The 12455-nt window shown below is 42.6% G+C and overlaps 1 protein-coding gene across 1 annotated transcript in view; it reads left to right on the top strand.

Moving 5' to 3' along the window:
• Nucleotides 1-12455, top strand: part of LRRC7 (leucine rich repeat containing 7) — a 1681735-nt gene that overhangs the window by 1212940 nt on the left and 456340 nt on the right. Inside the window, exon 14 of the mRNA XM_069232450.1 lies at nucleotides 7955-8070. Coding sequence (XP_069088551.1) covers nucleotides 7955-8070 — 116 coding nt within the window. The remainder of the gene's footprint in view (nucleotides 1-7954; nucleotides 8071-12455) is intronic.

The raw sequence follows: 12455 nt of genomic DNA, 5'->3' as shown, positions 1-12455 counted from the left end.
GCACCCAGGCCAGGGCGCCTTTGCACCCCCCAACATGTGGCTTAAATCCACACTACTGTAAACATGCATTGCCCACACATCATGCTAACAGTGTACTCACCTGTTTATCTGGAGGACCGTAGAGTAACGTGTACTGGGGTAGGACCCCATCCACCAGTTTCTCCAACTCCTCCGCAGTGAAGGCAGGGGCCCTTTCCCCAGACACTCTAGCCATTGTAGCTTCCAGACTCAGGTCACAGCAGCACATGCAGTGTAGGTCCTCTCCTGTTGATGGTCAGGTAGCAAGTGAGTGAATAGCTAGAAAATGGCGGTGACGTCTGCGGCGGTGCGTACCGTCACCGCCGGCATACATCGCCATTGGCTCCTGGGACCCATAGGGCCCAATGATAACCAATGCGAAGTTGCATGGCGGTCATCGACCGCCTATCGCGATGCAGCACAACACCAGCGCACTTACCTCATTTCCCCCGGTCTCTCCTCACAGGTCAGGCAGCCACCATTTCGGTTGAAAGACCGCTGCATTGATTCGTGGGTCATGATTCTGTGGGCATATTCCTGTTGGTGTAACGGTGTGGGGTTTGCTATCGCCAGTTTATCACTGACCTTTGGTGTGGCGGACTTGTGTGGGTGTCTGTATTGTGGCGGAATTCTCAGTGTGGGTCATAATAATGACCACGGCACTGTTGAATTAATTTTGAAATAAAGCTTTAATTGATCAAATACATTAAATTAAATTAAAATTATTTTTCTGAAATTTTAATTGAAAAATAAACTCTTCCTGAAAAAAATATTTGAATGTGCATTAATAATTATTAAAAGATATATAGAATAAATTAAAATTAGTGTAATTATTTTAAATACAATATAATTTTAGATTGTTTTGAATTAATAGGTTATTAAATATTTTTCAATTAATTAAGTAACGTACTTTTTTATATATATATATTCTTCTATTTATGGTATAATTATATGTTTAACTTTTCTAATTAATCTTATTTAATTTAACATTATTTCTTTTGGGGTTTTATTTTAATTCCTTACCTTCATTATTTTCTATGGGATCTGTAGCAGTGCTAGTGGTTGGGTATGTGTAGTGCTGGACTTACTACAAAAGTGTAAGGTAACACAAAGTTCAAAGTAGTAAACGTACTCAAAAATGTAAGTCACATTTGTGAATTAGGCTCAGCAAGTACAATTAATTACTCATGGGTTTTTAGATTGTCCTTAATTTGTAGCTACACCTAGAAAGTTTTTAAAGTCTTTATTTATAAGATATCCAACTATTACACATCACACAAAAATGAATTGCTTAGCCAATATGGTTTTTAGACGTTGCAACATAGCATGTTTTAATTGCTTTTAAAATGTTTTATGTACAATTTTTGGGGGGATTTTACTCTTTGTAGTTTATTAGACATCATAAAATACATCATATCTAATAAACATATTATTGAGCTGAAATTGGCTGAATTTTTGAAAAGCCAGGGCTATTTGCCTCCTTGTATGGCTTTGTGGGGCAGAACAGGCCCTTTAGTCCACTACACATCACATAAAGGTACTCTGGGGCATATTTATACTCTGTTTGCGCCGAATTTGCGTCGTTTTTTTCGACGCAAATTCGACGCAAAACTAACTCCATATTTATACTTTGGCGTTAGACGCGTCTAGCGCCAAAGTTCCTGGAATTAGCGTCATTTTTTTGCGTGAACACCTTCCTTGCATTAATGATATGCAAGGTAGACGTTCCCGTCTTAAAAAATGACTCCGATGCTATTGCGTCGGATTTATACTCCCGGGCAAAAATGACGCCCGGGAGTGGGCGGGTCTAAAAAACCTGCATTTGCGCTGGATTTTAGCGCCTGGGTCAGGGCAGGCGTTAAGGGACCTGTGGGCTCAGAATGAGCCCAGAGGTGCCCTCCCCTGCCCCCAGGGACACCCCCTGCCACCCTTGCCCACCCCAGGAGGACACCCAAGGATGGAGGGACCCACCCCAGGGACATTAAGGTAAGTCCAGGTAAGTAGTTTTTTTTTTTTTTGTGGCATAGGGGGGCCTGATTTGTGCCCCCCTACATGCCACTATGCCCAATGACCATGCCCAGGGGACAGAAGTCCCCTGGGCATGGCCATTGGGCAAGGGGGCATGACTCCTGTCTTTGCTAAGACAGGAGTCATTTCAATGGGGGATGGGCGTCGTAAAAAAATGGCGCAAATCGGGTTAAGACGTTTTTTTTGCCTCAGCCTGACTTGCCCCATTTTTAGACGCCCAAACGCCATTTTTCCCTACGCCGGCGCTGCCTGGTGTACGTGGGTTTTTTTCACGCACACCAGGCAGCGCCGGTCGGCTAACGCCGGCTAACGCCATTCAATAAATACGGCGCCCGCATGGCGCTTCAGAATGGCGTTAGCCGGCGCTAATGTTTTTTGGCGCAAAACTGCGTTAGCGCAGTTTTGCGTCAAAAAGTATAAATATGGGCCTCTGTTCTGGAAATACAAGAGATCCAACTGGCACTCCGCTTTTTGGTTTTTAATCTTGACATAGCCCTATATAGGTAATAAACACATAGGTTGGGGGTTCTATAGTCAATTTTAACATTCACTTTCCAGTCCCTCACTTTCTCTATTCATAGGGCTAGTACATTCCTGTGCTCAATCAGAAGGCATTACCTAAACGATCTCCGGCAAAGAGCCCCCTTGTGGGGCCCATTGGCGTTGCAGTGCCGGTCCAACGAGGAGCAGGTTTGTGTGGGCCTTCGCTTCTACTTATAGAAGTGCCTAGGTTGACCTGTGTTTACCTTGGGGCTTCCAGTTGGATCTCTTGTTTTTGGAACAGTGTACCTTTTATGTGATATGTATAACTGTTAGGGGCAGTACACTGGACCATCCATTAAAATACCCATACCCCTCTCATTTGGAAGTACCTTTAGTCCACTAGGCATTTCAGTGGTGGGCTGGAGCTTCTTGGTGCCGCTGTCACTGTTTCTAGCTCCAGTGGGTAATTGCAGCAGGAGTGAGGAGACTGCAAGAGAAAGAAAAAGATAGGGAGTAGGAGGTAGAGAGAAAGTTATCAGAGAAGGATAATATGGAAAGGAGAGGATAAAAATTGATGGCTGAAGAGACAGGGGGTGCACAAGGAGATGAGCAGAGTAGACCTCGTTTGAGCATTTTTGCCAGGGCTGATTTTAGTTCCATAGTCAAGTCTGATTCTATGGTTCAGCTCCTGATACCCCTCTCTTAATTCTCAAGCCTTGCAAATGATTCCATATCTTTTACAGGGCCAGTCCATTGTGGCTTATGGCCATATTCCTTCACTAGTTTCTTAAGCAGGCTGTGCCACCTCAAACTATCTTTTATCTCTTCTTGTAGGTGTGCTTCCTCAGTGCCATTTGATGACCCTGAGTTTAAATTAAAAATGTATCTCAACCTATTGCACACAATATGGACTCAATTATAAGTTGTATGGTTCAGGGTGATGAAATTACTGGGTCCAGAAAGGAATCACCGATTCTAGTGAGCAACTGCACCCCTGCACCATGCAATTACAATTGTGTCCCCTTAATGGCAATAACCAAGTGGACACGAAATCACAGGCTCATTTTTGGCATGGATATCCACAATTACTGACACAAATCTGCTTTCGTTTACCACCTGCTCTCAGCAGGCAGTAAGCTAATGTTGTCAGGAGTGAGGGAAAAGGGTGCCCAGGCTCAGTCCAGGCAAAAGCCTGGAATGAGGTAGCATTGCATGTTCCATTCATAGAATTGGATGGGTCGCCAGGGACTTTGTTTTGCCTCTTGCCTCAGTCCCTTCCCGGATGCGTGAATTCAGGCCCAATGTTCCTGTGTTAGAACACCGGGCTGTTGTGACTGGGTGAATCAGTATCCCACCAAGGGATGCATGCCCCTGACTCGTAATCAGGCACTAGGTATTTTAGATGAGCAATGAAAAGCTACTCAAACCCATATCAAAACAAAATTGAAAACAAAATCATGCTTTCTCATCACCTGTCATTCATGCCTCATGCTTCCTCATTTGACTTCATTTCCATAGGTTAGATTTATAAATTAATCAGATTAGTGGATTCATAGGGAGTCTCTTTGGAACTTCTGTTCCACATTAATCCCTAATGACAACTAGTCTAACATTCATTCCTCTCATTGTTTGTTTCTGCAACCTGAGACCAATTCCTTTCCAACAACCATTTTGCTAATTAACATGACTAACATATTAATAGTTCTTTCCCAGATGTTTTCACACTGCAAGCATAACTGCGAAAGAAGTTCAAAGTAATCTCACAATGACAATACTATACCATCATTGTGTGGGTACATGGGGGCATATTTATACTCCGTTTGCGCCGGAATTGCGTCGTTTTTTTTTACGCAATTCCGACGCAAAACTAACTCCATATTTATACTTTGGCGTTAGACACGTCTAGCGCCAAAGTCCATGGAGTTTGCGTCATTTTTTAGCGTGGACACCTACTTTACGTTAATGAGATGCAAGGTAGGCGTTCCCGTCTAAAAAATGTACTCCGAGGCATGAGCGCCGTATTTACACTCCCGGACAAAATTCACGCCCGGGAGTGGGCGGGTCAAAAAAAATGACGTACGGCCGCTTTTGCGCCATTTTTTAGCACCTGGAAAAGGCAGGCGTTAAGGGACCTGGGGGCTCTGAAGGAGCCCAGAGGTGCTCTCCCATGCCCCCAGGGACACCCCCTGTCACCCTTGCCCACCCCAGGAGGACACCCAAGGCTGGAGGGACCCATCCCAGGGACATTAAGGTAAGTTCAGGTAGGTTTTTTTTTTTTTTTTTTTGTGGCATAGGGGGGCCTGATTTGTGCCCCACTACATGCCACTATGCCCAATGGCCATGCCCAGGGGACATAAGTCCCCTGGGCATGGCCATTGGGCAAGGGGGCATGACTCCTGTCTTTGCTAAGACAGGAGTCATTTCTATGGGGGTTGGGAGTCGAAAAATATGGCGCAAATCGGGTTGAGGCGAAAAATTTGCCTCAACCTGACTTGCCCCATTTTTTGGCGCCCAAGCTCCATATCCCCCTACGCCGGCGCTGCCTGGTGTACGTCGTTTTTTTTCACGCACACCAGGCAGCGCCGGCGGCTAACGCCGGCTAACGTCATTGAATAAATACGGCGCCCGCATGGCGCTTCAGAATGGCGTTAGCCGCAGTTTTGCGTCAAAAAGTATAAATATGGGCCATGTTATCTTAGGCTTGTTTACATAGGCCTTTGCGTCTTTTCGCAAAACACACAAAGGAAGGAGTAAGAATCAGCTATGTGTTTTGTTGTGGGACTCATGCCCCTGTAAGCACTCCCTGCGGGTGCCTGACAGTTTAAAGACCATCGCTCTATCCATGGTGCAGTAGCGTTGCTTTATTTATTTCATTTTTGGCCACTGCAAAGTATAAACTGAAAAAATCACTGGAATTACCCATGGGCCCTACCTTTCCTTTGCATCACCTATAAACTCCTAAATTGTCTCTGGCAACATGAAATGCATCATATGATGAGACACCTCTCCATCTCTGAATTTACCGGTATCACAAGACTCCATCAACTAGACTACAGTTACCCTTCATTAGAGTGACTTCAGGTTTTCAGGAAGTCTTCCACAAGACGTATATCCAGCTCCATCAATAGCACATGCAAACCTCTAAAAAAGAAAATCTGCCGCTTCACTCAAGGAAAGACAGCAGTTTAAAGAACCAATTCTCAGGATTGCATAGCAAGGTATCTGAATATCTGCGAAATCGTAATGGGCTACGTCCAAAACAAGACAGAGGTCTGGGGGCAGAGCACAGTCAAATAAATCATCGGTGTCAAATCATCGGTGTCAAATCATCGGTGTCAGATCAGTGAAATCAACTGGTCAAATCAACGGGTTTTCTTGTGCTGCTGCTTGCCTGCTGCTGCCACTGCGATGAACCATTGTGACTTCTGATCTTTTAAAACCGGGTACACCTTCAGCTCTTGCTAAGTTTAGGAGGTCCCTATTCGTGTCTCTTAGAAATCTCTGGACTGAGCATTTTAGTGCAACTAGAGAGAGTCCAATAGGAGCCTAAAATAGTAAGTTTTCTGGACGTTCTTGACAAAATGGCCTCTCGGTTAAAGTAAACTGTAAGCACATTTTTTGTAAGATTTTCTTCTTGGCTAACCTACAATGATCTCCTTTGCATATGTAAAGTACTTTAGCCTTTAAATGTAACTTAAGCCATTTCTCTTGAGACTGTCCAGCATATCCTTTACTGTCCGGCTGAAGCCCCAGTCATCAATGATGAAACTGGTTGATCATCATTTGCACAAAGTTGCAGTTTAGCACTGCAGTGCATATTGCACAAGGTGCTCTCTTGCTCCATTCATTTTTAAGTTAAACTGTGGTGTTTGCGACAGCAGACGTCATCGTTGATATTTGTCACGTGTTGACAAAATAGAAACATTGATTTGCGTTTCTGCTCATGCGAACTTTCTCACAAATGTTATATTTTATAAAAACAGCTTGCAAAATGTTCTTCCACTGAAAGTTTGTATACATGTTTAATCCAAGCAAGAATAACGTTGCAGATTCGCCCATATCATGTAAACTGTATTGGTGATGGAAAGTTTGTTTTTGTGTCCGGAAATTTTGTCATGGGGCATTTCAGTTTTACACTGCCATTTGCACCTATGAGCAACGTAGACAGAACCTTTTCGTCTATAACCAATGTAAAAACAACAACAGTGTCGACTGACCACTGAAGAATTAGTTTGCATCCGTCGTTCTGTGCAACTTTGCTGCAAAATCTCATCCTAGCACCAGTTCAAAAGTGCCTGGCACGTGCAGTTTAAATGACTGTGCCGCAAGTTAATCGTAATGCCATATCTGCGTTAAAATAGCAAGATGTGATATATGTTCAAGTAACTTTATGTCAGCGTATATGGAAATTACAGAAAAAACGCATATCGTGTAAACTTCATTTCAGTATTTCATTACACCTTTCCTTATTTTGCACTTTGTAATCATTGTTTTGTTTTGCATAATGCATTTACTTGATTTGACCTGCTGTACTTGTACTTCAAGCCTGCAGACCGGGGCAGCCAGGGCGCACTTGAAGAAGGTGTTCTCACTTATGAAAGCCTCGATCACATACATTCTGTATAAAGCACGTCCCAGTGATCTGGAGTTTATCTTTAGTGTTCTCTTCTCACCTATCATTCTTGCGAATAAAGTGGTTGTTTTAATTGCAAATCGACTTTAGGTGTTAATTGCCCAATCATCCGTTTCCCATGATTGCTGTTTCTTTACAAGAGTAGATTATGGACTACATAATAATTGCCTCCTGCCAGGAGCTGAAAACCATAATTGCACAGAGCCTATTACCATGTATATGACTTAAATCATACTGCAGTTCCAGAACAGTATTCTTCCTTTGTGTGGAAATGTGTTTACATTGCACTGGTGAGATTTCCACTGTGTAGTAGGATCTTCAGAAAGCGAGACATTGGAAATCAGTGTGAAGTGCGAAGAAGCTCCAAGAGGGGCGGGCCATCCAGTGAATGATGTCACAATGTATTTCCAACTGAGTACACGTCATCAAGCAAAGCAGCATTCTAGAATGCTTATTGATGATGAATGTTATTGATCATGGCTGTGAAAGGGAACTGTTTCTTCTTTTTTTCTAATCTGCCTCCTTTAATAAATATATGATTAACTCACAGGAGTGATACACACATTTGAAAATTAAATTTAAGAACTGATCCATCTACTGACTTGCGATTGAACAAGCGTGAACTGTTAAAATGAGTTATAATCTTATGCAAATATATTGACTGTGTTAATCACCCCGGGTGCTTGAATTAAGACTTTGTCCAGTCATGTTTGACATCAGAGTAAGAAAAGCTGAACTAACAAATGGTCACAGAGATAAACACTGACTAGTCTTTAATTATACTGATTACAGATTGGTAACTGTAGGAATGTGACAGTTATGTCTCTCCGCTCCAACAAATTGGAATTTCTTCCTGAGGAGATTGGTCAGATGCAGAAACTGAGGGTATTAAACCTCAGCGACAACCGGTATGTGTCCTGTGAACCCTAAGCATTATTCATGTATAACAGTACATTTTTGATTGAAGAAATAATGTTTTTTATGTGTTCTTTCCTAGTGCATATTTTATTGTAAATTGAATGAATACATATTTGAATAAGCTTTACTTTCGGCACACACACATATAGATGCAAAGATCTATTCATGATGGATACTTAAAGATTGAGATGGTTGATGTAAAAGCCTGGATTAATAACTAATGGGAGAGCATTGGTATGGACTCTCTTAGACCTGTCAGCCTTAGCATCGTCTTCCTCAAACCTTTTGCCTTCGTCATCCTTTTTTTGTCAATCTCGTTTTGTCTCTGCACAGTTTACCAGTGCTAACATGCATGTGTCCCTCCTTAAAACATGGTTACATTGGTTCATCCCCAGTTGGCATATTTAATATACTTATAAGTCACTGAAAAAGTGGTACTACACGCACCAAGGGCCTGTAAATTAAGAATAGATGAGTACATTAAAGGCTACTAGTGGGCCTGGAGCACAGATTGTGCCACCCACGTAAGTAGCACTTTAAACAGGTCTCATACCTGCCACTGCAGTCTGTGTGTGCAGCTAAAACTGCCATGTTGACCTGGCAGGCCCAAACCTTTCTTTTAAATACGTGTCACCCCTAGTTAGGCCTTGGTCAGCCCAGAGGGCAGGGTGCAATGTATTTAAAAAGTAAGATATGTACTTTTAAGTTTTACATTTTCTTGTCATGAAAAACTTGTTAATACCTTTTTCACTCCTGCAAGTTCTCTCTCTCCAACGGAATACCATTGCAGTTACCTTATTACATTCTATAAGTGTAATTTCCAAATGGGAAAAGGTAACTTGTTTACGTTTGGTGTCTCTGGAATCCAAATGTAAAATCCTAACATGGTGAAGTTGGATTTTAAATTGCAATTTTGAAAATGCCATGTTTAGAATGTTGTCATTTTCCTGCCTTAGCCATTTGGTGCCTATAGCCTGTACCTGGGTCACATGACTGGGTGTAGCTGACAGGTGAGCTTTATGTATTCCTCCTAAACAGCCACACACAATAGAGAGCTTCTGTGTGCCTTAACTGGCCATCACTGGTAGGATGGGAGGGAGGAACTGGGCAGAGCCCCAATTAAACTTGAACAGGATGGGTCCTGCCTCCACACAAAGAGCTGCATACCACCTGTAGTTAGTCTTGAGCTAGGACAGGGAAGGCAGGATACCTGGGGACTTCAAAGGAAAATCTCTAGAAGCTTCTCCTCCACTTCAAAGGCACAACTGGGTGTAAATACTGGGATCCAGACACCAATACTTCAGTACACATCTTGATCTCTGGATACTCTGCCAGGAAGAAGGCTGCTATGCTTCTGAAAGAATTGCCACTCTGCAGCCTGCTGCTCTCTTCCCTGGGTGAGAAGAGAACTGGACGTTCAACTTCATCTTTGAACCCAGAACACCAGTGTGGCTCCAAGGGCCAGTCTGCTGGCCTCCTGATCTGAGCCTCAAGAACATAAAATGCTCCTCTACATCCTGCAAAAGTCCTGGACTCAGTTTCACTGTGTTCCTGACCCCCAAGTGGTGCTTCTTAGGTCCTGGACCATTGGTGTAGCTCAAGTGTTCTGAATTTAAGCTTTTGGGTTCTTCAAGACTGTAAACAGGCCCACTTACACCAATGCTTTGTCGCTTGCACTGCGATTCAGCGCAAAGCTCCAGCAGCCTCCTCTTTGTGCTACAGCATTGACCACTAGCAGGGGACCACCAACGCGAAGCTCCAGCAAAGCTCGTCCATGATGCCAGTCTGCTTTTTGCACCATGCCAACAGCCTCCTGTAATTCTCTCCCTGCTCCTTGTTGCACCATCCATTGTCAACAGGACTCTTGGCACAGATTTGAGAAGGTAAACTTCAGCTGGCCCAACCTGATGACTGTAGTCGATGTGCGCTCCATCCTGAACAGCCTGAAAGTGTGACTTTGCCCCGATCTAGCATGACCAGATATCCCTAGTAGTCGCTTTGTGCCTTTCAGCACTGTTTAAAACTAAAATCTTTAAAATATACAATTCCAGTTCTACTGATTAGATTTTTGTCATTTCTGTCTTGTTTTACGTATTAAATCTTACTCTATGTTTCAAAAATGGCCTGGGATCCTTTTGTGATGTGTTTTCACTGTGTTACTGTTTGAAGTGTTGCATAAATACTTTGCACATTACCTATTAAAAGCCTGACTGCTCTGTGCCAAGCTACTGGAGGTTTGAGCAGAGGTTTATTTTAGGGTTGCTTGTGACTTCACTGTGACACAAATTTTGGTTGCTGCTTGACAAGGGTTCACAAACCAGTCAAGCAGCAACCCAATTTCTTACAGACTCCCTTTAAGTTAGTAAACATGTGCATTGTTTGCTAAACCATGGTTTCTGTAAGAAAACCTGGGCTAGCTACCCTCTGGTGGCAAAGATACAAAGCATCAGGCTCTTTCTCAGAGCAGTGCATGTTATGTATTTAAGCAGAACTGCAACAATATTAAAGTCAAGAAATCAAGTAGTAAAATTCCCAAACCAATTCAATAAAAAGAAGATATATTTAATTAACAATACAAGAACTAAGTGACAAATATTGGATAAGGGTAGTATGACTTGTTGAAGAAAATGCAAAAAATCACCAAAAGGCACAATAGTAGAGTAAAAGTCAATGTTGATCCAGATGCAGTACCAAGTGTAGTCACCAGAGGCCAGTCTTGCAACAAAAACAAACAAATAAAAATGATCTGCAAACTATTCTCTCTCACACAGGATGGGACAAAGGGGCACCAGCATTTTTGTTTAAAGCCGATGATCTCACAACAGCCAAGAGTTCTAACTTTTGTTGGATATATTCCTCCTGCTCATTAAAAAAATTAAATTCCTAGACAGCTGAGGTACAAGGCTACAGTCATCATTGAGGGTAGGTGCAGCCAATTTCTCAAGCTTTGGTTTCCAGCAGAGGTCCCAGTGCCACCTGAACTTGTTCTTCTTCGAAGTTACAATTGTTTTGCCCTTTATCTCTTCTGAGACTTCATGAGTCCTAGATGAGCCCTGTGGGTATGGGGGTTGAGAAACACTTCATAATTAGGAAACCAAGAGCAAGGCCTCTGTCCTTCCTCAGGCACACAAAGCAACAGGTTCTGCTCTCTTCTGTTATTCTTCCATGTCAGGCTGGATTGAGAGGTGCATGTTGTGGGCAGCATTTCTTGAAGGGGCCATTAGCTAGTTAATGCTGATGACTCTTGAACCAGTCCTAAGAAAATTCCCACTGCCAACCTAGGCTTCTTTTGAAGCATTTTCTGATGATATACTGTAAACAGTCTCTAGACTTTGCTCTGGGAGCTGTAGAGTGTCAATAAAAATGGCAGGACCCCAGTGTCAGCGACTGATGCTATCTTAATGAAATGAGGGCCTCTCTTTGAAAACAAGCCCTGAATAGTTCTGAAGTCAGGGCCCTACTTGCTAGAAGCCATAATAGGTTTGTTGGGAATAGACCACCAACAACGCCCTTCTTCATACTAAGAACATGTTTAATACCAAGCTCCCAAATTTTCAGCCACTCACCCATCATTGTGATGCATATGTTGTTTTCGCCCACTCTCTTCTCTCACATTTCAAGATAACAAGCTTAGCAGGGGATGGCTTGTCATTAACACTTCCCTGCCTTCCTACCGGCAGACCAAGTCTATTGCTATTTTACAGGAACGGTATTGCACACCCCAGCAAGCAGCCAATTATTTTCTCTCGGAGAGGGGAAAGCCTGACCAAATCTGAATTCATTACTGTCCAGCCATTCAAGCAGAGAAAGGCAAGCTTTAACAAAAATCATCTTTGGAGCACACTTATCAAAAATCTATATTTAGCACTGAATTATAATCTGGATAATATCTGGATCTGGATAAATATTACAAAACACACAAATAATGTATGTAGCTTTTTTTATCACCTGACATTTTGAATTTATGACTGTCACCACTCCCATAGATCAATCTAAATGCTAGGCAGGCTTATCTTTCTGTTGTGTACCCAGAACGTGCACTATTCAGGGAACTTTTTATATTAGCTAACATTAAATTTAGGCATTTGTGCATGTCACAATGTCGATTGGCTTATGCTTGCTGCATCTTTGGTCACAGCAGTTGAGGACTGCACTGGAACGCCTGGAGTCAAGCTTTTGAAATCACTCTTGTGGGTGATGTAAACATACAATGCCGCCTATATGCAACAGTTAACTCTTGCAGCACGGGTGCACTTCCTTCACCATGTTACTGTGTTTTTGCTTAAAGTTCGAATATGTTTATTGAGGGTAGCCAAACGTTCACTATATTTGTAAATGACACCACTTTTTTGGGAATTGTTTAGCAGTCTGCAAG

The sequence above is a fragment of the Pleurodeles waltl genome, chromosome 4_2 (assembly GCF_031143425.1).
Source record: "Pleurodeles waltl isolate 20211129_DDA chromosome 4_2, aPleWal1.hap1.20221129, whole genome shotgun sequence".
In the NCBI taxonomy this organism is placed as follows: domain Eukaryota; kingdom Metazoa; phylum Chordata; class Amphibia; order Caudata; family Salamandridae; genus Pleurodeles; species Pleurodeles waltl.
This window is presented reverse-complemented; position numbering and strand designations above follow the sequence as displayed.